This window comes from Lycium barbarum, chromosome 1 (assembly GCF_019175385.1).
Source record: "Lycium barbarum isolate Lr01 chromosome 1, ASM1917538v2, whole genome shotgun sequence".
Lineage (NCBI taxonomy): Eukaryota > Viridiplantae > Streptophyta > Magnoliopsida > Solanales > Solanaceae > Lycium > Lycium barbarum.
The window spans coordinates 170,002,368-170,028,350 of record NC_083337.1 but is presented as its reverse complement, the minus strand read 5'-3'; the positions used below and the strand labels follow the sequence as shown (position 1 = coordinate 170,028,350).

The 25,983-nt window shown below is 35.0% G+C and overlaps 4 protein-coding genes and 1 non-coding gene across 6 annotated transcripts; 3 read left to right on the top strand and 2 right to left on the bottom strand.

Annotated features, from left to right (window-relative positions):
- Positions 1-1,630: 1,630 nt before the first annotated feature.
- On the bottom strand, positions 1,631-4,567 carry LOC132607794 (large ribosomal subunit protein eL14z-like). The gene is made up of 5 exons (XM_060321874.1): positions 4,418-4,567; positions 4,235-4,336; positions 2,494-2,623; positions 2,253-2,365; positions 1,631-1,919 (listed from the first exon to the last, which is right to left on the bottom strand). Exons 1-5 carry the CDS (start codon positions 4,418-4,420, stop codon positions 1,866-1,868), a joined length of 402 nt encoding a protein of 133 aa, XP_060177857.1. The 5' UTR covers positions 4,421-4,567; the 3' UTR covers positions 1,631-1,865.
- LOC132619289 (small nucleolar RNA SNORD34) lies at positions 3,705-3,786 on the bottom strand. The gene has a single exon (XR_009574655.1). It is a non-coding gene; the product is annotated as a small nucleolar RNA SNORD34 (small nucleolar RNA).
- A 2,714-nt stretch (positions 4,568-7,281) lies between the features above and the next one.
- LOC132626700 (rab GTPase-activating protein 22) lies at positions 7,282-14,006 on the top strand. 2 transcript variants are annotated; one of them, XM_060341662.1, is made up of 12 exons: positions 7,282-8,425; positions 9,405-9,500; positions 10,052-10,155; positions 10,543-10,664; positions 10,731-10,838; positions 11,489-11,611; positions 11,682-11,770; positions 12,002-12,107; positions 12,491-12,588; positions 12,855-13,115; positions 13,199-13,282; positions 13,390-14,006. In XM_060341662.1, exons 1-12 carry the CDS (start codon positions 8,333-8,335, stop codon positions 13,402-13,404), a joined length of 1,299 nt encoding a protein of 432 aa, XP_060197645.1. In that variant the 5' UTR covers positions 7,282-8,332; the 3' UTR covers positions 13,405-14,006. The 2 variants fall into 2 exon arrangements, with proteins under 2 accessions (XP_060197645.1, XP_060197636.1); XM_060341653.1 differs by having other exon boundaries at positions 7,283-8,425; positions 10,543-10,838.
- Positions 14,007-16,956: 2,950 nt separating this feature from the next.
- Positions 16,957-21,878, top strand: LOC132607788 (glycolipid transfer protein 1-like). Its single transcript, XM_060321867.1, has 7 exons — positions 16,957-17,141; positions 18,501-18,630; positions 19,535-19,590; positions 19,978-20,108; positions 20,316-20,451; positions 21,086-21,217; positions 21,609-21,878. Exons 2-7 carry the CDS (start codon positions 18,513-18,515, stop codon positions 21,642-21,644), a joined length of 609 nt encoding a protein of 202 aa, XP_060177850.1. The 5' UTR covers positions 16,957-17,141; positions 18,501-18,512; the 3' UTR covers positions 21,645-21,878.
- A 121-nt stretch (positions 21,879-21,999) lies between these two features.
- LOC132607782 (CRIB domain-containing protein RIC6-like) lies at positions 22,000-25,979 on the top strand. The gene is made up of 4 exons (XM_060321862.1): positions 22,000-23,213; positions 23,796-23,896; positions 24,010-24,112; positions 24,804-25,979. Exons 1-4 carry the CDS (start codon positions 23,156-23,158, stop codon positions 25,220-25,222), a joined length of 681 nt encoding a protein of 226 aa, XP_060177845.1. The 5' UTR covers positions 22,000-23,155; the 3' UTR covers positions 25,223-25,979.
- Positions 25,980-25,983: the final 4 nt, after the last annotated feature.

Here is a 25,983-nt window from a genome sequence, read left to right as displayed (position 1 = left end):
CAATCACTAAATATAAATATCCGGTCAACCTATTCTGAGAGAAATACGCACGCCTCATGTTAATCGAATTTTCTGCTTTATTTTCCTCTTTTTTCTTGAGTGGCTCTTCTACTAATGATAGACACCATGTTTCGATATGATCTTTCTTATTTGCATTGCCTTCACAGTGGCTAGGCCTTTTCTTGATAGGAACTGACTACATATATCCACCTCATATGACTAAGGCTTTATTTGTTTTCATTAAGATTAAGACGTCTGAATCTGAATGCACATCTGAATGATTAAGATGTTGTCTCTAGGTCTGAACACTCAATGATTAAGATTGTTTGTTTTTCAACGTCTGAATATGCATAATATATTTATTCAAATATAATAAATATAAAATTCAAATTAAAAAGTAACTAAATATTAGAAAATAAATACAAATTTAACAAAATAAAATGTTATTTAATAAAAAAAAATGAAACACTTATGTTCACTAGTAATGGTGGAGATGTTTTGTAGTCATTGTGGGTGGTGGGTGGTGAGTGGGGGTGGATGGTTGGGGTGAGTGGTACGGGGTGGGAGGTAGTGGGGGTAGGGTTGGTGGTGGAAGGTAAGGAGTGGGGGTGGGTTAGTGGTAGGGTTAGGCTTGGTGGTGGGGTGGGGTGGGATTGCTAGTAGGGAGTGGAGGGTGTGGTTGAGGTGGAGGGGTGGGGTGGGGTTGGAGTGGAGGGTGGGTAGGTGGTGGGGTGAGGTTGAGGTGGATGGGTAGGGTTGAGGTGAGGGTGGGTTAGGGTTGGAGTGGAGAGTGAGTGGTAAAGGTGGGGTTAGGGCCGAAACTGGTGGTAAAAAATTTCCATACAAAAATACATTTTAATGATATTAAGACTTCATTCAAGATCTTAATGATTAACAGCATGTTTGGCCAAGCTTTTAAAAACAGCTTATTTTAAAAAGTACTTTTCAAAAAAATACTTTTGCCTAAAAACTGTTTGTGCTTGGCCAATTAATTAAAAAAATATTTTTGAGCAGCAATTAATATTTAACCAAACTTTTAAAAAGTGCTTTATATGTATTTTCCTCAAAAATACTTTTCAAAAAAATACTTTTAAACAAAAGCTATTTTTTTAACTTCTAAAAAATTGTTTCTGCTACTCCCTAAAAATACTTATTTTCTTCCAAAAGCTTGGTCAAACACCTCATTTTTTTAAAATAAACACTTATTGAAAAAAAAAAACTTTTGAGAGAAAAATAAGCTTGGCCAAACAAGCTATAAGACATATTCAGACCTAATAAGTGTTTAGATCTTATTGCAAACAAATGTACTTAAACACTTAATGGCCTAAGGTCTAAACCATTCAGATTCAGACCTCAAATAAGTGCAAACAATTGACGCCTAAACCTACTTCCTGCAATGCCCTTTCTTTGTTGCACCATTTCTCTCCACTGAGCTACACATTACTTGAAATGATTTACCGACTGAACCGAACAATAAAGAATGACAAGGGCTGACCCCTTTTTCTCTAGGTTTGAAAAAACCGATAACCAGAGGTCCTTTTGGGCCAACCACAGCCTTCAAAACTCAATAATCCCCTATAGCTCTCCCACTAAAACAAATACATCACGTTTGCCAATTTAACATCTGAGGGAGTCATCGAGTTAATTCCTTGCACGCAACAAAAAGATATTAAAGCTATTACATTAAATGACAGAGAAGGGAATCCTTGGCAGAGATCGTTCATCATAGATCAGAAAAACTATTGAAAGACGTTCAAGTAACAACCAAAATATGCTTTGCTTCCCTTAGTGCAACAAAATCTCAAAGGTAACAAGTACAACTTCCAAAAATCTAATATTCCAATTTCACTAATCAACGAGTGTTCTCAAGCAGCCTCTTTCTTAAGCTTTGCAAGCTCCTGTCTCACAACTCCAGCTCTCTGCAAAATCAATATAATTGTATCAGTTTGTGATGGAAGACATACCACAGAAATCTCAATTTTGACTACATCCGAACCAACTATATTTTCAGGTCACCATTACTTAATGCAGGTAAAGACTAATTTGGAAGGGAAAACAGGACCATATAACAAATTACAGCGCAAGAATGGCATTTAACATTGTCTTTTCAATCTAACAAAAAATCCTTTTCCAGTTTTTCAGATGAACAATATCTCTTTGCTCTAAGCGTGACCAAGAGTGTTCAGGGATGGGGTAGGTTGAATCAGTCCATCAAAAAATGAAGCTAGGTTAAATATCAAACATAATCCCACCTTTATCTTTGCCAGCATAAGCTTGAACCTGTCAAAGTCATTAAGTGAGGCCCTCCTCTTCTGAACTATCAACTTTCTTCCCCAGGAACTGCTCTCCCATTTGCCCTTCACGTCTGGAAGAGCACAAATCAAATGAGTTCATAAAACATTCAACCAAGTAGAATACACAGTGAGCTGCTAAAGTAGTTACTAATCTACATCTTCTAGAAGGAAAAGAAAATATAATAAGCACTATACTCACCAGCAGCCTCCATAGCAGCAATGAGGGTCTTCTTCTTTGGAATTCTACTAATGTCGATTTTGATATCTGTGAGTGAAAGTCTCTTAAAGTTCATCTGGCTCCTCACCATGTCTGGAGCATCAACAAGAGCCTATCAATTTAGAGAGATCGATAGATATTACAATTTACAACAATTCAAATTATATTCCTCCAACTGCTACAAGTAATTTAACAGTCAATTAAACAACTAGCCAATTCTAGCTTAAGCTAAAGTAAACTATGAAATCATTTACTAGGGGTAGCAAAATTAGCCCATGAAAACATGACCTGCCCATTTATAAAAGACGTTTTTTGTTTGATATACTATATATAGCGCTAATATGGAGAAATATTATATACTTCTCTTATAGACTGAGTTTGATGAAGAATTAAAAAATGTAGAGGCATCTGAATGCACAAGGACACTTGCAGAATGCAGATAATCCTTGTGCCAGAATCTCCACCCCGTTTCATTCTTGGCAACGTACAGCGCTGTACACACTATTAACAAAGTGTACCAGAGACTCTAATTTATTGCCTTTTGTAGAACAACCTATCTAGAAGTTGTGCTTATACAAAGCCCAATTTGACCTGTGAGAAACCTTGCCAAAATATTAATATGAAAAGACGTTTTTTGTTTGATATTTTAATGCTATATATAGCCATAATAAGGAAAAAGGATTATTAGGTACTTTTTTGTCCTAAGTTCAATGAAGTACTCAATAATGTAGAGGCATCTGAATGCACAAGGACACTTGCAGAATGCAGATGGTCCTTGCGCCAGAATCTCCGCCCCATGTAATTCTTGGCAACGTACAGCGCTGAATACACTATTGACAAAGCGCACCAGAGACTCTAATTTATTGCCTTGTGTAGACTCGTCATGAAAAAATCAGTATATGAAGAACTATGCACACATGATGAGAGAAACAGAACAACAAAAAGGAACAAACTGTGTGGAGTTGGCCAAACTATACAGCATAAAGGAGGATTAACCCATGGAATCCATGACCAAACAACAAAATCCATCAACAAAAATACCAGCTGACTAAAAAACCAATAAAATGAGACAGTGCATAAACAGCTTTTCAAACAAGCCAAGTAATCAATAACTCCAAATGCTTTTTGTAGTTCCTAATTTAAAACTTCACCATCATAAATATATGAAAACTATTATTGACCAATCCTTACAACAAGGCCTCGGATCATGTTGCTCAATCAAACTTATATGATCAGACAATGTAGGCAAGTAATCATGTTCCATCATAGGCCTTACACACATCCTTCATAAGCTCAGCAAAATTAATTTTTTTATATACATATTCCCTCCCTTTCAATTTATGTGAATCTATTTCCTTAATAGTCCGTGCCGAAAAGAATGATCACTTTCTATAACAATGATTTATAGCCACACAAAGTATATGACTTATTTAACACCGCAAGTTCAAAAGTCTTTCTCTTGTTTCTTAAACTTTGAGCCCAGTCAAATAAGTTCACATAAATTGAAACAGAGGCCTTCATTTTACATACAAGTGTTTTAACTAAGTAACACGACATTCAACATATTAAATTTGATTAATCAGAAAAGTAACTCATCAACAGCGCAACATTGAAACCAAAAAAATTAACGAAATATAAAACTATTGGAGAAGCCACATAAACATTAAACATTAAAAGATGCTCAGTTAAGGGAAAAAAAAAACGTAGAATATGTAATACGTACCCTATTTTGGTCAATAACGTCGACGATAACAACAAGCTTTCCGTAATCCTTTCCATAGTTGACAAGGGCGACTCTTCCTATTTCCACAAACCTCTTGAACGGCTGTAGAAAAAAACAATCCAACACATTTTATTCAAATCTCAACATAAATTCTCAGACCATAGAAATGTGTGAAAGACTTACCATTTTCGGCGATCTGAGGGAGCAGCTACAAAGAGTGGCGGGCGACTAGGTGTGATATGTCGAGTGGGTATTAGGGTTTGAGAGCAGATGATATAGTGTAAGGTTTTTCTCTCTGGATCTGGACTTGCAGCTTTAGTTTTGTATGGGCTTAGGCCCACTATGTGCTAATACTATGGTTTGGGATTGGGAGTTTGCACAAATAGGATAATTTTGCCCTGCTATTTAACTTTTGATCCTTTTTTTTTAGAAGTTCAACAACAATAGGTTGTGCCTCGATAACTTTGAGGGGTCGTTTGGTGGGAGGATGAGTTATTTCATATAGATGGATTGGATGGGCTACAAAGGATTTATTCCACCAATCAAACGTGGGATAATTTCAATCCCATGGCAGCAAAATGTTGACGAATTTAGATGGATGGACAAAAACTTGCAAGTGATGACAAATCACCAAAATTTTAGTATAAATTGTGTCGTTATTTTGAGACAAATTGTTCAATATCTTAGTGAATCATCTGATGATTCTGATGGACAAGTAAAGACTTGCTTTGCCTCGAGTCACGTGATCACCGTGATTTTAGTATAAATTGTGTCGTGATTTGGACAAATGGTTCACAAGTCATAGCGGATCACGGTGAAAGGGTAAAAGTTTATCTTACTACAAGTTTTGGCGACCACTAGGATTTTTAGTACAAATTGTACTGTAAAATTGGAACAAATTATTCATATGTCCTGACGGGGTCACCTAATCTTGCACATAAATTTTATCAAATACTTTTTGCTTCAAAATAGATCGACATTGGTCCCAATACTCCAAAATTGATATCAAACCTTCTATTACTAATACCAACTATTCCGGGAGAATTGGTTTTATAGCCCTATACAAACTAATTTTTTTTTAGTTTTATGAAAAGAGATTTTCATTCTTTACACATTTTGGAAAAAAAAAATGCATACTTCTCTATTTCAATTTAAGTGAACCTATTATTATCCGATAAGTCTACGAGGTGGTTCTTTGACCATGTTTTCCTTACAATTTTTCTAAATTATTTGAATTATAAATTATCATGATCTATAGTAGTGCTTCTTATGTAGTTTCTAAATATATAACTTTTATTTTTACAAACTTGCAAAATCTACGTTAAAATTTACAGTTAAAGTTATAAAGTTTGACCCTTGTAATCCGAAAAGATTCACTGTCACGTCCCAAAATACCCGCTAGACGTGATTGACACCCAGCAAACACCACCCGCTAGGCGAACCATATATCAGGGGCGGATGCAGATAGTGGCTAGGGGGTTCAGCTGAACCCCCTTCGGCGAAATATTACCTTGTATATACAATGTTAAAAATTATTTTTTATGTATATATAGTACATATTGAACCCCCTTGACTTCTTCGTTTGTTAACTAATTTATATTTTTGAACCCCCGTAGTGTGGATTCTGGCTCCGCCACTGCCATATATCATACTCTTAATCATTTACAAAAGCACTAAAAGAAAATAGTGCAGGTCCAACAACGTTATTAATGATAAAAATGTGAAATAGTCGCCAACGAAATCCATAATCGATTTATGAAAACCAACCAACGCTAAGATAAAAAGAATCTCTAGCCCACATCCCACGCTAAGACCATGGAGCGTCTAACAGAGTTACATGAGTTTGAGTGTCAGGCATGTAAACTCAAAATAAAAGAAATAACTAGAAATAAACTAGATAAAGCTGAAATGGCTGCCTCCACGAACAATGCGGTGGCTCACCTCAGCAACAGAATCCACTCACGAAGTCTTCAATTACCAGCCTCGTTCTCAATGACAGTATCTGCATGGACATGCAGGTAAGGAGTGAGTTATACATAAATATAACCCAGTAAGATCCTCGACCCGCCACTTCAAATACCCCCGGAACAAGTGTTAGAAAATACAAACACACAACAGGCACAAAAATATTATGCATATGAATATATCATTATATAATAGCAACCAAGGTCCAAACCACTGTTTATCAAATATATTATATATCTCAACACAATTTACACTACGAACCGTCATAAGTGGCAGTTAAAGAATTAGTCAACACTATGAATCCACGACAATATACACAATGTGCCAACTATGCCAGGAAGCATACACAATGCTAAGGGAAACATACACAATGCCTCAATATAATCAAGAAGCATACACAATGCTAAGGGAAGCATACACAATGCCCTAATATCATGGCTCATAGTTTTATCACATTACAAATTTATAAAGAGAGTTTTGGATTATTTGAAAATAAAGTATATGCGGTTGGCCTTAAGGACCACCGATTCTGCCAAGCACACGCTCGCCCCAACACATGGACCAGGCAGACAAAACATATTTTTAAAATGGGTTTTGAAAAGCAAGTACCCAAAGCTTAAAGTCTCACTTACCTCAAATTCACAATTCAAGCACACTTCCCAATAAATCAAAACTGCGTTCTCGAGTATCCGGATTGCCTCAAACTACACAAAAACGGATTTAGAATGGTCAAAACCCTTAGGGTAAACCACTTCTATATTTTTAGAGGCTTAAACGGTTAAAGTTAATTTTTAAAGGACGAAAACGCCCTCGGGTCAATGTGTTCAAAACCCGACAAGACTTATGTTTTCGGAAAGGCCTTAACGAGAGGATTCCAACGATATATAGAAGTCTAAAATCTGACGTTATTTGCCCTCTCAAATCAATGATTTTGGTTGAAGAATCCTAGAGCTAAACTTTCTCAATTCTTCAAAATATCCCCATGTTTTCACCATAAAGATTCACCTATAATTATGTAATAAACTTAAATAAAAGATTAGAGTCATTACCTTGATGATTTGGGATGAAAGTTCTTGTTTTTATCCTCTTTTTTCCTTTCTTTTCCTCTGTCCCACTAATTTTTTTCTCCTTCTGTTGGCACGTTTGCCTTTTTTTTTTTTTTCTTTTTTCAGCAATTTAGTGATTCATGTCTGATTGCTTAGTCATTAGAATTTTAAACCCCCCCCCCCCCTTTTTTTTTTTTCTTTTTTCCTTTTCCTTTTCCTTTTTGGGCTTGACCCACTAAATTGCTTCTTTTTCTATTTTCTCTTTAATTCTAATTACGAATTTTTTTTCTTTTAAATTCCTTTGAGCTAAAATTATCAACTAAACCCTTATTTAAAAATCGGGTTATTACAAAAGGAATCATTATCTTTTATTCAAATTGTAAAAAGGTAAGAGATCTGAAAAGACCCAATTGCCCATGCTATTCTACTCATTATTCACATATAAATAATTTGAAAAAACTATTTATCTCACATAGCAATAGTGTCTAATAAAATACGATAGAGAGAGAGAGAGAGTTCATATGTTAAAAACAATTAATTAGTCATCCTATGTTCGAACCCAAAAAAATTGTTCTCCATTTTAACGAGTTTTTGACTTTTTTTTTTTTTTTAAAGGTACAGGTAAATATTGTTGGAAAATACCGTATTTCCACAAAAGCATTAAAATCGCCACGCACCTGCTTTACTCTTTAGAAAGAGAAAAATAAAATAAAATAAAAAATAGTTTCAGTTGCATGGTTGCATATTTTACCTTCTGTTCATATTCCAATTTGCCTTCTCGAATCGTTTCTCAAAATTTTCTCCTCTCAATATACCTTTAATGTGTTTTCATTTTCTGTTTTATATTGTTTTCTATGATTACTTGGATTTGATTTCTAGAACTGTTCATTCATAATGTATTTTGTCCTTTAAAAGTTCTATTTGTTTCTTGAAACAAATAAACATTAAAAACCGAACGCGTTTGGGCAAACAGATGATGAATGTTTACATGTTTTTTGTTTGGTTCCACCTTTCCATTGATGTTTGATGTAATTCTGATGAATATTTGAAGTTAATAATAATATTGGAATAACAGGGTGGTTGTGCTATGAAGAAATGGTATTCGGAGGAGTTAGATAATTATTATCCTATTAGACCTGAATGCCAAGCTGATGTCCCTAAGAGCCGCTTCAAAGCCAGGGTCAGTAAAAAAAAAAAAAACAGTTATTTTTTATTTTTTATTTTTTTTATTTCCTTTTCTTTCATTTGTTTTGTGCTCATATATCATATATGAATTGGTAACAAGTTAATGATATCCTTTGTTTAGTTTGGTAACAAGTTAATGATGTCCTTTGGTAACAATTTGTTTCCTTTACACATAGGCGTATCCAGGATTATTTTAAGATCATTAGCACTGAACCCATTATATTTTTGAAGTTATGGGTTCATACATCAAAAACAACATACTCAGTGTAATCCATAAGTGGGTCTAGGGAGGGTAGAGTGTACGCATACCTTATCCCTATCTTAGGAGGTCTGCGTACACATTGAACCCCTAACTATACTATTTATTGGGTTCATATCTACCATTATACTATTTATTGCTTGAAAGAGATGAGTTCAATTGAGCCCCTAACTATAATGCCACATACTCCTCTGCCTGCATATGAAAAATTTATCCCATCATACAACTCTGCATTGCTAATAAGACTTCTGGTTCCTGGCTAAAACTCTGATTAATGTTCCTACTTAATATATGCGGATAGAATGTTGTGTAACAAACTATGTAATAATATGTGGAGAGCACCTAAAATGGAAAAAATAAGTTTAAGATGAGATGCATTCTTTTAGTAAATAAAAGTAAACATCTTTTAAATAAAAATAAGAAAATAATTGAATGATGTAGTAATAATTAGAAGTATCGATTTTAAACAAAAAAGTTGTACACGTTCACTAGCTAATATAATCTCTGTATTATTACTCTGGGAGCCAAAAGATCCGTTAGTCGATTAATTAGGTGAACACCTGAATTAGTACAACTAGACAAATGTGTATTTTGGGCGACACTTGTTTCATTTTTTTGGTTTAGTTTCTGTTTCATCTCTAATATTCTATGTTAGAAATGCTTATAACAACCTATTTTCTAAAATTCTTGTACTTACTTTGAACTGTTTGGACAGGTTGGCAGAACTCTCAGTGAAAGAAGATGGAATGCTGCATTCTCTAAACAAGGTTATTTGGGTATAGCAGGCGTTCTTAGACGAATCCAACGAGGGGTATAGTCTTTTTAGATGATGTTCAATTTTATGGTGCTTACAGAAACTTACTTTGTGCAGTGAGGAATTAATAAATTTACATGTGTAACATTGTCGTTTGTCTATACATGAATGCTTTATTCAGTGAACTACAAGTTGATGCTGGTCCTTCCACATTGAAAAATTACAAGGGTGAATGAAGTATGGACGACTAAAATCATGGACTCTTGCACCTAATTTGACAACCATGATTTGGGACTGACTGGATTTAATATTTCTTTCTACTAGTAGCCTGCAAATTTTTCCTGGAAGACTTCACTCTACTTTATGAAGTCCATCTCTTTCTATATGCTATGTTACTCTATTCTGTTATCTATGCTATAACTTATGCTGTTAAGGACGTATGTATTTATATTAGGTGGATAGTTTAGACTTCGAGTGGCTCAAACGGTACTTTTCACAATAATATTAGCCATTGTCTGTTTACCGATATCTAATCTTCCTTTTGATGTTTTGCTTGAAATTTAACTTTTAAGAATTATGATGCTTATTGATTAATGTGTGAATGCCAGGGGGTTCATCCAACAGTTAAAGGAGCAGTCTGGGAGTTCTTGTTGGGTTGTTATGACCCCGAAAGCACATTTGAGGAAAGAAACGAGCTTAGACAACAGAGGAGGTAACCTGAGATGCTCCAACTATTTACGGCTCTAGCTACTGAGTCATACTTAAGGTAGACCCAAAAAAGAAGAAGTTTAACAGTCAAAACAATATGGACTAATTACATGCAGACCTTTCTCATTGTAATGCATAAATTGTGTGTTCTGGAACCGAGAAGACTTGGATGTTTATTTGTCTTCTGGGAAAATCTTTATTTGCATATAGTGCATATTCGGGGAGTGATGGTGGAGTTGACTATTTTACAAAAGTCGAATGCTTTGTTGCCTTGAGAGCTAAATTTGATAGAAGCGTACTAGCTCCTTCAATTGAAAATGCATGTCCGTCCTCCTTTTTGTCCATGTATTTAGATGTAGCTTAAATACTAATAGTAAATTTGTTTTGACAGGGAGCAATATGCTGCATGGAAATCTGAATGTCAAAAGATAGTGCCTGTCATTGGCAGTGGAAAATTCATTACCACTGCTATTGTTACTGATAATGGCGAGCCAATAGAGGAGGCAACTACCGGTAATTCACAAGAAACTAGTGATGCCACGCCAGTTAATGATGTCACTGATACTAGACAATCTGTAGAGGTAGCAACTACAAGTAATTCACAAGATACTAATGATGTCGTGCCAACTAATGGTGGTGTTTCTGATAAGAAAATGATTCAGTGGAAGCTTAGCTTACATCAAATCGGTTTGTCTTTGTGCCACTACTTGGTTATCTTAATTATGGTATCTCTTTGTATCTTTCCTCTATCTCTTTCAGTGCATCACAGTCTTTTCCTGCAAAATTGTGGGTGGTTTTTGCAAATGTTGCATACCTATAACATTCCCTTAGGGGTCGTTTGGTTGCTGGTTAGGAAATAGGAAGTGGATTATTCATGTATTAAAACCAGCATAACTAGTACCATCTTTGGTAGCATTTTAGTTGCTATGCATAAAATTCAGCACAAAGTACGATTTTTAGTTACTAGTTTACAACCCCGCATAACTAAAACATGTATAAGTTATGAGTTATTTTATGTATTATTGTATGCAGGTCAGAAGAGGGAATAACTAATACATAAATTAGTAATGCATGAATAACTAAACACTGCATAACTATTTGATTCATTGCTAATACCTCCATAACTCTAACCAGCAACCAAACGACCCTTAGTGGTCTCTCTGTCTCAATTATTTGGTCGTGTCAATGTTGTCCTGTTTGAACAGTGCACTTACAGTAATCAACTGTTTCAGTATAGGTCTCAAAATTGTATCGTCAACATACTGTAGTTCTGAGGTTTGGAGTTCTTAATTGTTGACGATCTTATAGATCGCCTTTTTTCTTGATGTTATGTTTAGGTTTGGATGTTGTCCGAACGGATCGTACTCTTGTATTTTACGAGAATGAAGCTAATCAGGCAAAACTCTGGAATGTGCTTGCTATCTACGCCTGGAAGGATGAAGACATTGGTTATGTTCAAGGTATTCAGATATTGATTTTCAACAATATCCAGGCTGTTCATAAACTTTTCGTCTTATTTATTCTGGGCAGGAATGAGCGATATTTGCTCCCCAATGGTTATTCTACTTGAGAATGAAGCAGACGCATTCTGGTGCTTCGAACGTGCAATGCGTAGATTGGTACATTTCTTTTGTTTTTATTAACGGTGATGGGTCAAGGTACCATTATTTGATGCTTCAAAGCAAAAGAGAAAGGAAAGGCCAAAAGAAAGAGGGATTATACCTATAGTTACTATTTATGTGTTCTTTAGTAATTTTGACCTAGTTCGTTAAGCTTGTGCAATCTGTCTTTGACTTCCTATACTTATTTGCATTTCTGTGTATGTTTCCGCTCCATTTTTGTTTCAACAGCGAGAAAATTTCAGATCCGACGCAAGTTATATGGGAGTGCAATCTCAACTGAGTACCCTAGCACAGATTGTTAAAACTGTGGATCCAAAGCTTCATCAACACCTTGGTAAGAGTTGATGTTCCTTACGAAATTTGAGTACCTATTGCTGTGAAAGAAGTAGAGAATTCAGGATCTTGTAAAATGACATATTATATTATACTCTAGGCAATTCGGGCAAAGTATTGTATTCTCTGGGAGTCATTATGTTGATCTCTCTGGTTGCTAACTTGAATTATAATTACTACACCTTTTTATAAGTTGATTCCATACTCGCAAATCATAAGTTAAGCATTGTGATTCATCTCATTGAAAAACTGGACCTCATATATATTGCTTCAGAAGTTGGGGATTAGAGATTATATATGTGAGAAATCTTGGCAATTTAAGGTTAAAAAAGCCATAAGAAGCACACTTGTTTATCTGAAATCAGCTTTAATTGTATTTGGCAGAGGAGCTGGATGGCGGAGAATATTTGTTTGCGTTTCGCATGCTCATGGTACTTTTCCGCAGAGAGTTCTCATTTGTTGATTCACTCTATCTTTGGGAGGTTAGACGCCCCTACTTATTTTTGAAGTTAATACCGGGTGGATAAAAAGAATATCCAAAAGTTTCATTCATGTCTTTTTGGTTCCTCACTTCAGTAAATTACAGTTTGCCTAAATTAGACATGGTTGTTTTACTTTGCCATCCATCTTAGCATCTGTTTTTGGAGTGCATAAATTGGTTCTTTATATTTTTGGACTATGAAAGCAAATGTTGATGAAGTTATTAGAATCTTCTAATTCATTCTATTATCGGGCATGTTTAAATTAGGTGATGTGGGCCATGGAATACAATCCACACATTTGTTCAACATATGACGATAAACGAGAACCAATTCTTTGTGAATTGTTATATGATGATAAACCAAGTAGGAAGGAGCTAAAGCAGTATGGAAAATTTGAACGGAAAAATGTGAAAACTGGTGCAGCGGAACAGAGTAGTGCTCTTGCTGTTTTCCTAGTTGCAAGTGTTCTTGAGACAAAAAATAAGCGACTTATGAACGAGGCAAAGGGCCTAGATGATGTTGTCGAGGTTATCTTTCCTTCTCTACCTTTCTCTCCCTCTCTGTAATTCATTTCTATGTCTGTAGGTGCTGACGGCATAATCTTTTCCAGATCTTGGGTGAAATAACTGGGAATTTGGATGCCAAAAAAGCACTAAATGATGCATTGAAGGTTCATAAGAAATACATGGATAAGGTGAATTTCTTTGTACACCGTTATCACCTTAGGGACAAAAAATTATTTTCCTCCCGTGCCTTGCACATGGCATTTACTTTTTTGACCTCATAACGTTCTTAATGCAGGCCAAGAAATCATAACAGCGGCTACTACTCATTACTGGAGCCAGCAGAAATTTGTTTTTATTGTTGTTTTTGTATAATTATCCGGTCGAGACAAGAGTCTTGAGATTAGGCACTAGGTGAATTACCGAGGAGAGGATTGGCTTCAACCATAACCAATACGGAGGGACTGACACGGTAAAGGAGGCTAAGTAAAGCTATCAAAAGGATATGTCCAGGCTCGGAATATCCTTCTTTTCTGCCCAGACTCGGAATATCGAGATCATGAGGGCAGTGGCATAGCCACATAGAGTGAAGGGCGGTTAATTATTGAAGAATTATATTTGAGTATATAGAAATTATATTGTCGTTGGGTATGTTGTTGTTATTGTTTGTAGAAATTATATTGTATATATGTCAACTTTTATTTTTTATACATATGTATGAAACTTTGAACACCCTTAAACGAAATTCCTGGTTGCGCCACTGTATGAGACCTAGCTAGATCACTTGATGAGCTCCTTGCCTTCCACAGTTGTGGTGGAGAGTTCAAGCCCCATCAGCAGCGTAGCGTTCTCTTATTGTCACCTTTTTTGGTTGTATTATACGCCTGCTCACTCTTCTTTGTATCAATTCATGTATATCTGTCTTCCTTCTGTATTTGTTGGTCCTCTTTCCGATATCTATGCATAATGTAAGAAAGATCAAAGGTGCCTGTACATAAAGTTTCGATATGAGATGTACATGTAATACTCTTTTTTCTCGTTAAAATATCTGGAGACATTTCTGAGTCTGAGAATATTGACAGCAGGATCTTAACAGGTTCCTAGGGTACAAATATTTGAAACTAATTTCATGCTCTAGAATGTTGAGATGCTATTTGTGCGACATAAAATTTTTTTACTTTAATTTTTTTTATTATATAGAGTAGGGGAAGGGGAATACAAGGTGGAGATTTAAATCCCCACAAACAAGGTGAAAGTTCATGTAGCCAATCAACTGAGCTACTAGATCCCTGCGTGCGGACATGAACATGCTCCATGTTACATGCACATGTCTTTTTTATTTTTCACGTTATTTTTCCTTTCAAGGTTATTACGCACTTTAAGAAATATATTTCATCATAAACTTTAAAATGTACCTAAGATTCTTCTTGTTTCTTCGAATGTGTATATATATGTATGACTAGATATATTCATTTGTATAGAATAGAATTTCATCCAACTATTAAAAGATATTAATTAGCTTATTAAAACATTCTTGAATAATTAAAGATGAACGTAACATCAACCCACTTTAACGAATACAATGAATTCATAACAACACGGGCATTTATTTTGTAATTTTGTTCTAGATGTTTTAGTGCATGTTCCATGCATGACGAAACATAAGTATTTGATGTTCCTCTAATTAAACGAACTATGCGTAATTTAGTAAGGATTTTCTAAAAGTCAACAACAAAATACTATGGACATAATTCAGCTTAAATACTCAGATGCTTGTATCGAAAAAAGTGGATTTGAAATCATGTTAATATATTACTCCTTCCGTTCTATATTACTTGTCCACTTTTCCTTAGAAATCATAAATAATAGTGTACTTTTACAACATTGCTCTTATCTCTCGCCAATAAATTTTACTCTAATCAATATTGATTACTTTAAAAGGTAATTAATATTAAGGTCAAAATAAGAAAAATGTAATTAATTATATCATTTGTAAATGGACAAGTATTTTGGGTCCTATATTTTTAGTAATGTCGAAAATTAATATGAGACGGAGGAGTATCTTTAACGGGGTAACATATCAATTTATATGACCCTTTTTCTTGATTTCATTAACAACTCTCTTTGTTGATTCCAATTTCCTAATTATTACTTTTTGACTTGTAAAATAAACTATGTTAAAATATATAGATATTTACATTGACTATATTGGAAAACACAATCTAAATTTTCCTTTCACAAATTCAGTGAAACAATATTTACGAAAATTCTATTTAAGTGACGATATAGAAAGTCTTTTTTTTTTTTGTAAATATATTTTTGTTTCAATTAGTTTGACACTTTTTTAAAAAAAAATCAAATACATTTCTTTTAGTTATGAACTATTTTTGAACTATAGAAGAATTCTAATTGATAGCACCTTTCATAGAGTCTCTAAGTATGTAATTGTTACACCCCGTATCTTAGAACTAAGGTTAGACTCGTATCGTTAGAGTTTTAGCGAAAAATTTGAAAGTTTGTACGTATTATGAAAGTGGTTGAGAATTTGTAAAAGGTTCCTTAATAAAGTTATAGTACGCATAAATACCTTTCCAAACATATAAGGACCAGGTCAATTGGAGTTTGGACCGAGGAGGTATGCTCTTCTCAAAATGGCTAATAGAGAGGTTCTTAAGATTCGGTAGAATCGACTAAGTTTTCGATACGTCTGTCTTCCAGCCCAATTTCTAGAAAATGAGAAAACTTAAAAGATGAAAGTTGTATCCCTTTGAAATAGTTTTTCAACGGTATATTGTGTAGCTCGAATGGAGCTCTGTGCTAGGAGTTATGCCCATTTTACTGAACGCTATCAACTGGGTGTAAAAGCGATAAGGGAGGGCGAGCTCAAAGCGAGGCAAGGGCTCGCCTTGGGCTGCGCTCAGCGAGGTAGGGTCCAAAAGTGGAAAAATTTCAAGAAAATCGTGTAAGTGTAAAATGGACAAGAGAGCTAGCTGTAAGTGTAAAATGGACAAGGGAGCTGGCTGAGCTCGCTCCAAAGCGAGGCAGGGGCAAGCCATGTCCCATGTTATTTCATTTTGTTGCTTTACATACCAGTACATTCAATGTGCTGACGTCCCCTTTTATTGCCCGTGGGCCTGCATTTCACGATACAGGTACAGATTTATAGGACACCACATCTGCGTAGTACGATTCGCTCGTATCAGCTTATTGGTGGGCCCCATCTCATTTGGGGTTTTAGTCAATTATCTTTATTTTATTAGTTATGCATTTAAAGGTATGCTAGGGGTCTTGTCTCAACAAGTACGTTTTCCAGTCAACACTCATGATTAGAGGTTTCATAGACTAGTCAGTTTAGTTATGTTAAACATGCAAACATGCAAGGTGTTTAGCCATCTTTGGCTCAACTCATATTATTTTCGCATTCGTGTTATAACGAGTATTTTATTAATTTTTATGACTTCATGTGTGTTCTTAAAAGCCCATCACGTTCTCACGTTATATTTCCGCTCATCTTATGCCTCATGATGATTCAGCAAACCATGTGATTCGCTCGGTCACATGTAGCAAGGCACCGAGTGTCGTGTTTTGCCCAGGCCATGGTTCGGGGCGTAACAGTAATTATTTCAAAAATCTAAAACTTTGGTATCTCAAATTACCAAAAGAACAAACAATTGACTCTCATGCTCAAAACTTGGCTAAATATAAGTACTTAGGGGTCGTTTGGTACAGGATTAAACTATTTCGAGATTATAATCCCAAATTTCATGCATAACGTAGAATATTTCAGAATTAAATTTGAAATTAATTTTATACTCTGTTTGCGGAGGTACAATAACCTTGTGACAAACAGAGTACTGTGATATTACACCTTATCCGCCAACCAAACAAACGACCCTTATAGATTCGCGAAGGCATAAAACGACACCGCACCTTGCGTTTCGTAACCGCCGAATCCATTAGCGTGTATATAAATAGCAAAAAAGCTTGTTCATCACTGACGGTAGCGTTCTTCGGAAGCTCAAATATCTAGAGAGAAAGCATATTCACAAGGTATCTTTTTGTAACAAAAGCATATTCATCGATTACTAGTACCATTCATGAAATTTGAAGATTTATCTTGCATTTCTGAAAGCAGATCTCATTTGATTTATCCTTTATAAATCATCTGGAGGAGCAATTGCTTGTGCATTTAGTTAGATTGCGTGTAAAAAGGCCGATCCAGCCTATATGATGCTACTAAGATGATCAATTTTTAGGAGCTTAATTCTAGTTTATGATTCCGTATACCGTCAGTTTGATTCGCTGCGATGAATTGTAAAGTTTGAATCTTTTGTTTAAAAATGTCAAGGATATACTGATCAAAGTTAAATTAAATTTGATCATCTAAGTTTTGTGTTTAGCCAAGTTGATAATAACGATCTAAGTAATCTGGTTTAATTTGAGGAGCATTTGTTTAGTTAGGTTGCTTCTAGAAAGTCCGATCCAGCATATGAGCAGTCGGTGCATGCATATCCACTGTTTTTGAACCCTGGATTAGCATATGATGCTGTTAATTTGATCATTTTTTGGAGTACATTCGTAGCTTATGATTATGTATACTATCGGTTTGATTCGCTGCAATGAATCGTAAAGTCAGAATCTTTTGTTTCAATCTATTAAGAATAGACTGATCCGAAGTTCAATTAAATTTGATCTTTCCGGATTCTGAAGCTAAGTTTTGTGTTTAGCCAAGTTGATTAGAAGGATCTAAATGATCTGGAGATTTGAGCTTTTGATTGTTCGGTTTATTAATTCATTTATGCTAGTACTATCATTTTGTTGCTTAAAGTGGTGCTGATTGGTGGATATTATGAGATCAAGCGCATCTACTATTTTCGACTCGACCTATATATCTATAGTTGCATAGGTGTTAAAAATATTTATTCACTAGTAAATTCGAACTCATTACTACAGTCTAGAAAGATGTAGTGAGTGCAGAGGTGCAACCATTACTGGTAGAAGTGTGTGTAGTCATTTCTTATTCAAGTCTCCTGGTCTTGATTGACTTGGATTTTATAAAATGTGATCTGATGCTTTTGATTCTTTTTACTTTGCTGTAATTTACTCTATATGGCATCCATTGTTGCCTTTATCATATTAAATCCGCTTTTTGGTCATTATCCTAATTGGTTGGGGTGACACCTGAGTAAGTAGTTTGTAAAAACTTTCTAGATTCTTTTGACTATAATTTGACATTACCCATCCTTAGCTTCAACGATTATAGAAGTTTTAGTGTTATTATCTTTGAGCTTCATTATTGTCAAGGCTTTCGTCTGGTGTTGGATAAATTTGTAGATCAAGTGTTCCATTGCCCATATAAATGTACTTCCCCAGGATTCTAACTTTTTATGATGATGTACACTGATGCAGTAAAGCAGAAGAATGGAAGGCACAGTCTTCGCCCCTGCTCTAGAAGGAATCAAACATGTCAAGTCTGAGGAAGGAGTAATGCTTACCAAACCTTTCTTAGATGCCTGCAAACATATCTTACCCGTTATAGGTACTATCTTGGTAGTTATAATCTGTTCAACATTTCATTTGACATCCAAGTATATATTTTCACTGATCCCCTTTGCTTGGAGTTATTGTTGAATAGTCAAAAGTAAACAAAAAATTAGGCCTGATACTTATAATTGTATGAAGAGTTCCACTTAAGCTTCTTGGCAGTGCTAATATTTCATTCTCAAGATACAGATACTTTAGATAAGCTCCTTTTTGTTTCTTTTGGTCTTTCAATCTAATGCTTGATGTTAATTTTCCCAATAAATTCGAGTTATGGTATTGATCAAATTGGACCTTTAACCCTCTTATAATTTATGCAAGAAAATAGGGTGTTACAAATTACAACGTCTACCTCATAATGTTTCAATCTTGGCAAGTACGGTGTGATGGCATTTGCATTTGCTACCACCTATGTACTTTTCAAGATAAAGCTCGGAGAACAAGAAACTGAAATGTTAAATTATTCTTTGGTTCAAAAATTTGAATTAGAGTGTCAACAAAAAAAAAATCAAAATTTTGCACAAACTAAATAAAACCAAACATCAAGGAAAAATAGTTTTTCAGAGAAAAAACCGTAATACCTTGAAAAACTACTTTTACAAAACTAAAAACCTTTTATTTCTTGGTATTTGGTTGAACAAAATTGATTTATTTATCCAAAACAAGTTTCTTTTTCCAAAAAATTTAAACATACAGGGCTCTTTCCTTGTGTAAGGATGTAATGGTAATCTGTCAAAGTATTATCTCTCCTTCTCACTTGGATGTTGTGTAAAGCTTTACTTCCCTGTTTCAGTTTCCTTTGTAAAAGAACCACTGGTTCTTAGTCAGTTTTGTCTTCTACATCTCAAAAATATGCTGGAAACATGTTAACTGATTATCTCTTTGTTTCGTTCCAAATCTAGAAAAGTTTGGAGCTGCCATGGCATTGGTCAAGTCTGATATTGGTGGAAATATAACGGTCAGTCTCCCATCTTTGCCTGTTATCTGAACATTATCAGGTTGTTTTGCTTGCATATTTTCTATTGCCTCAATTCTACCTTCTACACTTGCTTCCCTGAATGAGCAGGAAGACCCTGTTAGAATAATTATTTCCAGTAATCCAGCGTGTCTGAATTAATGGGCTTTATCGCAGTGTCTAGAGTAGTTATCTTGGGAACAATGAGTTCATTAAGCCCGGGAACTGAGTGACTAACTAGTACTAGCTTGACTTTAGTTAAGAACCTCCTATGCTATGGAACTACATAGTCGTAGGTACTTTGTTCCATGAACCATGCAAATGTCTTTTATTGACTTATCTTGCTGCATATATGAGACCTAAAATCCAGTTTTGAATATTATGCTGCAGAGGTTAGAAAACAAGTACTTGTCAAACCCAACAAAATACACAAACTTGTACAGCATGGTGCAAGAAGAGGTTGAAGCGAAGACGGCAAAAGGCTCTTCCAGTTGCACAAATGGTCTTCTTTGGTTGACGAGGTTGAAAATAACTTTTCCAGCTCTTCTTACTTGATCATGTTATGGTATACATTCATCTTTTGGATGATGTCTTTCCCCATTCTCTGAGTTCACTCTAAAAATCTCTTGCAGCATGCATGTCCAAAATTACACGCATTCTGTTCTACGATGCATTAGAATTCTGGTCATCTGAATTACAATTAAAAGAATCTGTCGTTGTGTCTTTAGGGCCATGGATTTCTTGGTGGCGCTGTTTAAAAATTTACTGGAGCATGGGGACTGGGCAATGTCACAAGCTTGCTCCGATTCCTACAGTAAGACGTTGAAAAAGTATCATGGATGGTTAGCGAGTTCAAGTTTTACGGTAAGTGTTGCATATGCCTGAAATTCTGCTTCTAGTGCTATTGATCAGGAATAGTTGCATCTTTATCCTTACTTATTACCATGCTAAGTATGAGATCCTACTTTGTTTCTCTGGTCTTGGAATGTTTTTGCTACCCATTGATTTTTCCAGAAGAAAATCCTTGTTGGCTTGTTTTGGTTTTCAGGTTACTCATATTATCCCCTAAACTGTTATAGCCTTGTCTACCGTTATAGTTTTAAGATATGTCATGGGCAGTCAAATGCACATGTAGCTTCAGTGTCTCTTCCTACTAGATGGATCAGTCTAAGCCCAGTGACCTTATATGCTGCTGCTGACAATAATGTTGTGAAATGCATGCTTTACTGATATATAGTGAAAAGACTGTCATTTCTGCCATCCTCCTTTTCTTTATATTTACCTCTCATAATCATGTTGGAAGATGCTCTCTTGTCTTACCAACTTGGACAGTAGTTCTTTTATATTTTACATGGAGGTGAAGTTACAGTATACCTTTTTTGTTGCTTTTCACTCCCTTTTTAAATTTATACTGAAGTAGGACCGACCAGCCATATATCTGCTTTTGGTCATTGTTTTTCTCTCTCTTAAACTCCTTCACTGTGGATTGTAATTACAGGTGGCAATGAAGCTCGCTCCAGATAGGAAGAAATTTATGGATGTTATATGTGGTACTGGTGATATTAACAGTGACATTGAACAATTTTGTACTTCTTTCTCACCACTTCTCGAGGAGAACCACAAGTTCTTGGTAAGATTTCTTATTGGCAGATATTCATCAGATAGATCTTTGATTTTTTTTTCCGGGGTTACACAATTGTAGTCGTGTTCTGTCCCAACTTCCAACCAAAGAACAAAAGAAAGAACTATTTCCCCTTTCCAACACCTTGATTTTTAGATGTAGTTCCCAGATTCACTTGTCAAATGGGTCTTCATTTCTACTGGATGGCTGGTTAAACTGGGTCCTGGGTTCTTTCGGACACCATTTCTTAAGTTTATTGGCTGCCTGTGAGAATTCAATGGCGAGGGATTAGTTGAAACTAGTGAAAGAGCTGAAGGGTCTCTAGTGCATGTTTCGTTGAATTTCGGTTCATGGAATATAAACAGTGACATTAACAATCTGTCTGTCATTACCTTTGCAGGCCAGCGTGGGAATGGATGAACTGAAAGCATCTTAAATCGAAAGGAAGTTTTGCCACTCTTTTGAGATTCAACGACACTGTGAGAAACTTCTGAAACAACCAATACTTCCTGATTTGTCCTGTTGTACCATGAGTAGCTGTAGCAGCAGACAATGAGCTTTCTTGTCCGTTAGTTTGTAACTTATAATGAAAGGAACTGGATTCAGGACAATAAGTAATCCTGGAGAATTAATGTTTGACTCTAAATATTTAATTTCATTTTCCTGATCATGATGGCCTCTTGTGACTTTACATGTTTAAGTGAAAGTATTCTTCAGTAAGTTATATTATCATATAATTCTATTAATTCTTGTAAGTTACAAGCTTGCTGTCCTAGCTCAACATATTAACTTTTTCCAGCTGTTTTTCGGAAAATACAAACCCATAAATGACTAACCTAGTTAGCACTCAAGGGTGTGGCCTCGTTACCATGGAAGTGATTCCAGCCAAACAATAACGCCAAGTGATTTCTCCTCGTTAGCCTTAGCCTTGAGTAGCAATGTTATTTAGTACCTGCGTTGGTGATAGAAGATAGCAGGTACACGATGAAATAGTCAAGGTGCTTTGTTCGCCACCATTAAAAAAAATTGAAGTAATCTTGGTTCAATTTGCATATTACATAAACTCCACCAGCCTCACTCAATGAAATCACAGGACTCTATAAGATCGAACAAGATTGCCAAAACATTGCACCTGAAGACTTTGGAAAATATTTCAACCGAGTGGTTGTGCATACATTGATAGGATTTCCCTATTTGATTCAGATTGTTAATTTGGTGCGATTTGGCCATTTTTTTTGTACACCCCTACTTGAAATTGTCGTTCTCGATATCTTTCTGCGCTAGTGATCACGCTTGAAATTTTTCTACAACCTACCAAGCAAACAGTACTATAGGCGCACATGAAAGTAACAGCTGACAACTTTTTTTTTTTTTTGACATAAAATCTAATGCTTTGTTTGGAAGAGAAGGAAGAAGTGAGGTTGAAAAGCATTTTTTTTTTTGTATTGGTACACTATTAACGAAAATAGCAATTTGTATGCCCAAAGAAACTTATTTTCGTTCAAGTTATCTATTATTATTCTTTTTTAGCTAGTTATTACAAGCGGATAGGATTAAAATTGCAGATTTAGTTATTAGCAAATGAGTATCTTTAAATAAGATGAACAATAATTAATTCCCATCCCTAAGTTTAGGACATGTGTCTGGTTAGTAATGTCCAACAATTCATTGCCATTAACTGGATGAAAGGAACGCTTTAACAGCATTTTGCTTCGTGCTAATTAGAGAGGAGTCGAACCTAAAATTTTTGAGGGTTTGAGTCCATATCTTGAAATTATATTTTTATTTTTTGAGTTTCTGTATCCCAAATTCAAAGAACTTTCGCTAAATTGAATAGTAATACCAATTAAGCTCTCCTTTAATGGATTGCTGAATCTATGAGTTTCATTTATTTTCTTCCTTTCTACTGAAGAAAGGTTTGCAAATCTGAACCTAAAAGAGGTGAAGATGACCACCAAGGTGAAAGGCCTTCTTAAAGGCCTTCGTTATATTTCTCAAATATTTGGTGAGGAATGATGATCAGTCATTCATTCTATCATAATTTTCATTTTTTTTCCCCACTTCTGTTTTTTCTTGGAAATTATGATCTGGTTTATCAGATAGGAGGGTTGCAGTAGGCTGACGATCATTATAAGAATATTTTGATCGTGGTAAATTTATTTTGATACTAAATGAACAGACCGTAACCAAATAGAGAGAATCATATGCCGACCCCAACTAATTTAGTATAACGGTGGAGTTGATTGAATTTCTTTTCAAAAATAATTACCTAATGTTTAAGAATTCTGGATTGGTTTATGAGATATGAGAGAGGCCAAAATACTTTGATCCATTACTTTCGTTAAGGAGTGCTTTTTATTCTTCTAGTTTGTTCATTCAACGAAAATTTAAATTTCTAAGTTCGAGTTTTAGGGATGAAAAAAATCTATCGATAGAGATACCTCAATAAACCTACACGATGTGAATCTGAATTAATCGGGTCAAGCAGCTTCATACATTGGATAGTTAAACCGAAAAAATAATTAATGCCCGCCCCATCACCACTCTACACACACATTTATATATAATTATGTGTATGTTGATGCAGATGAGGAGAAAGAAAAAGAAATACAGATTGGTTTTCCCACAGATGTAAAGCATGTTGCCCATATAGGATGGGATGGACCATCAACAGATAATCCAAGCTGGGTAATACTTTATTCTTTTTCAACATCCTATTCTTCCCTTAATCATGTAATTTTAAGTTAATGATCTTAATTAATCTTTTTTCCCGTTGTGGCTACATGTTTTTTATTATGTAGATGAAAGAATTCAATGGACCAGGACAATTTCAGTCAGCACCTTTGGTTCCTCCTCCAGTAGATATTCCTAAAGAGCATCCTGAAATACAATGGGTTTCTGAAGGTTTGTTTGGTCACTTTTCTTCAACCCTTATATTATTGAAATAAGAAACAAAAGAAATATTCGAACTTGAACCTTTTGTTTTCTAATGAAATATAAGTAAGCGAGGGGAAAATGTAGCCAAGCTAAAAACCGATTAAATCCAATCACGAACACTCCTATATTATACCTTCTTATACACGGGCAGCATCAAGTAGGTTTTTATCAGTTAAGAATGCATACATCATTTGAGCAGCTTCCAATCGAATTTTATTATTATTGTGTGTGTATGTATTTATATATATATAGAGAGAGAGAGAGCGCTGAATAATTGCAAAAATATATTTACTACAATAATTAATCGTCACAAGAAAAGCACTCCAATAAATAGAAAATATTCAGAATCTGCATCTGAGTCAAGTAATCTTGCATGGGATTATATGCTCCTATTAATGGTTAAAAACACATTTGAAGATAATTTTTTGGCAAGTTTCACACTTCAACTAGCAATTGATTATTTTTCAACTATAACAGTCTATTATTACTTAAAACATACCTCGAAGCTGTTTGTTCCCTTCCTTTTTCCTATCCGAACGATCAGCGAAAACAATAAATAATCAGAGTGTGAAACTCGCAAAAAATGAAAGTTTAGGTGTGGCTTTGATCATTATCTCTTAAATTTATATTTACCCATGAAATTCAATGGCATTGACAGATTCAAACAGAGGGTCGAGAAATGCAAATCCTTCTTCGACCAACGGAGATCAACAACAACCACCAAAATCAGCCAGGCGTCATTCTTCTTCTACAGACAACTCCAGCACCGGCACTGATTCTCCTAAAAAATCTCGAAGTTCCCGCCGACACCACCGGAAAGACTCCGCTGACGGTTCCAAACACGGCAGAATCCACCTAGATGCCGCCGGATCAGAATCTCCGGCGAGAGATCTCCCGGAGATTCCTAAAAAATCACGGCGGAAGAAGTCTAAGGAATCTGTCCCCGGCGGCGGTACGGTTGCCGGATCACGATCGTCGAAGAATAAAGGCACTTCTTCTTCTTCTAGTACAGTTGCAGCATTGGATACTACCAGGTCGAGACCCGACCCGGGAAACAGTGAAAGCATCCTTTCATAACATGAAAAAAAAAAAATTAACAATAAAAATGTACTCGAATGCATTTTATCTTCTTTTTTTTTTCTTTTATTCTTGTTTTGATAGTTTAGTTAAGATCCATAAATGTTTGTAAAACCTTAAAAAGTTTTATATTACGTTCATAGAAATTATGTACCATTTAACATTTACATACCTTCATTACACAGGTTTTTTTTTTTTTTTTTTTTTCTGTAAATCTCTCTGTGAATACGGGGAAAGGAAAAGGGAAATGTCATCTTCATATAATCTTTTCATTTTAGCACATCCAAATTTTACACAATATCCCACTAATAAGTTTATCTATACGCACACACTTTTAAAATATTTGGTCTTTAACGTATAAACATGATGAAACTAATACTTTTAATATATTTTAAGTAGTGCAATGTTGTCAAAGTAACTTATACTCCCTCCATTTCAATTTATGTGAACTCATTTAACTAGACACGAAATTTAAAAAAATAGAAAAGACTTTTAAACTTGTGACATAAAATGAATCACATATATTTTGTGTGACTATAAATCATTGCATAAAGATAAATTATTTCTAAATATAAAAAAAATTTTTTTTACACAAACTCATAAAGAAATAAGTTCACATAAATTGAAATCGGAGTACAAGTTATAGTTCAAAGGCGGTCGCTACACTTGTTCAATTCATTCCAGCTGTCTAAAGCCTAGATATCGAAGTATCAGTACCTATGCTAGTGAGATATAGCTAATACCGGTGCATTAGTGAAGGT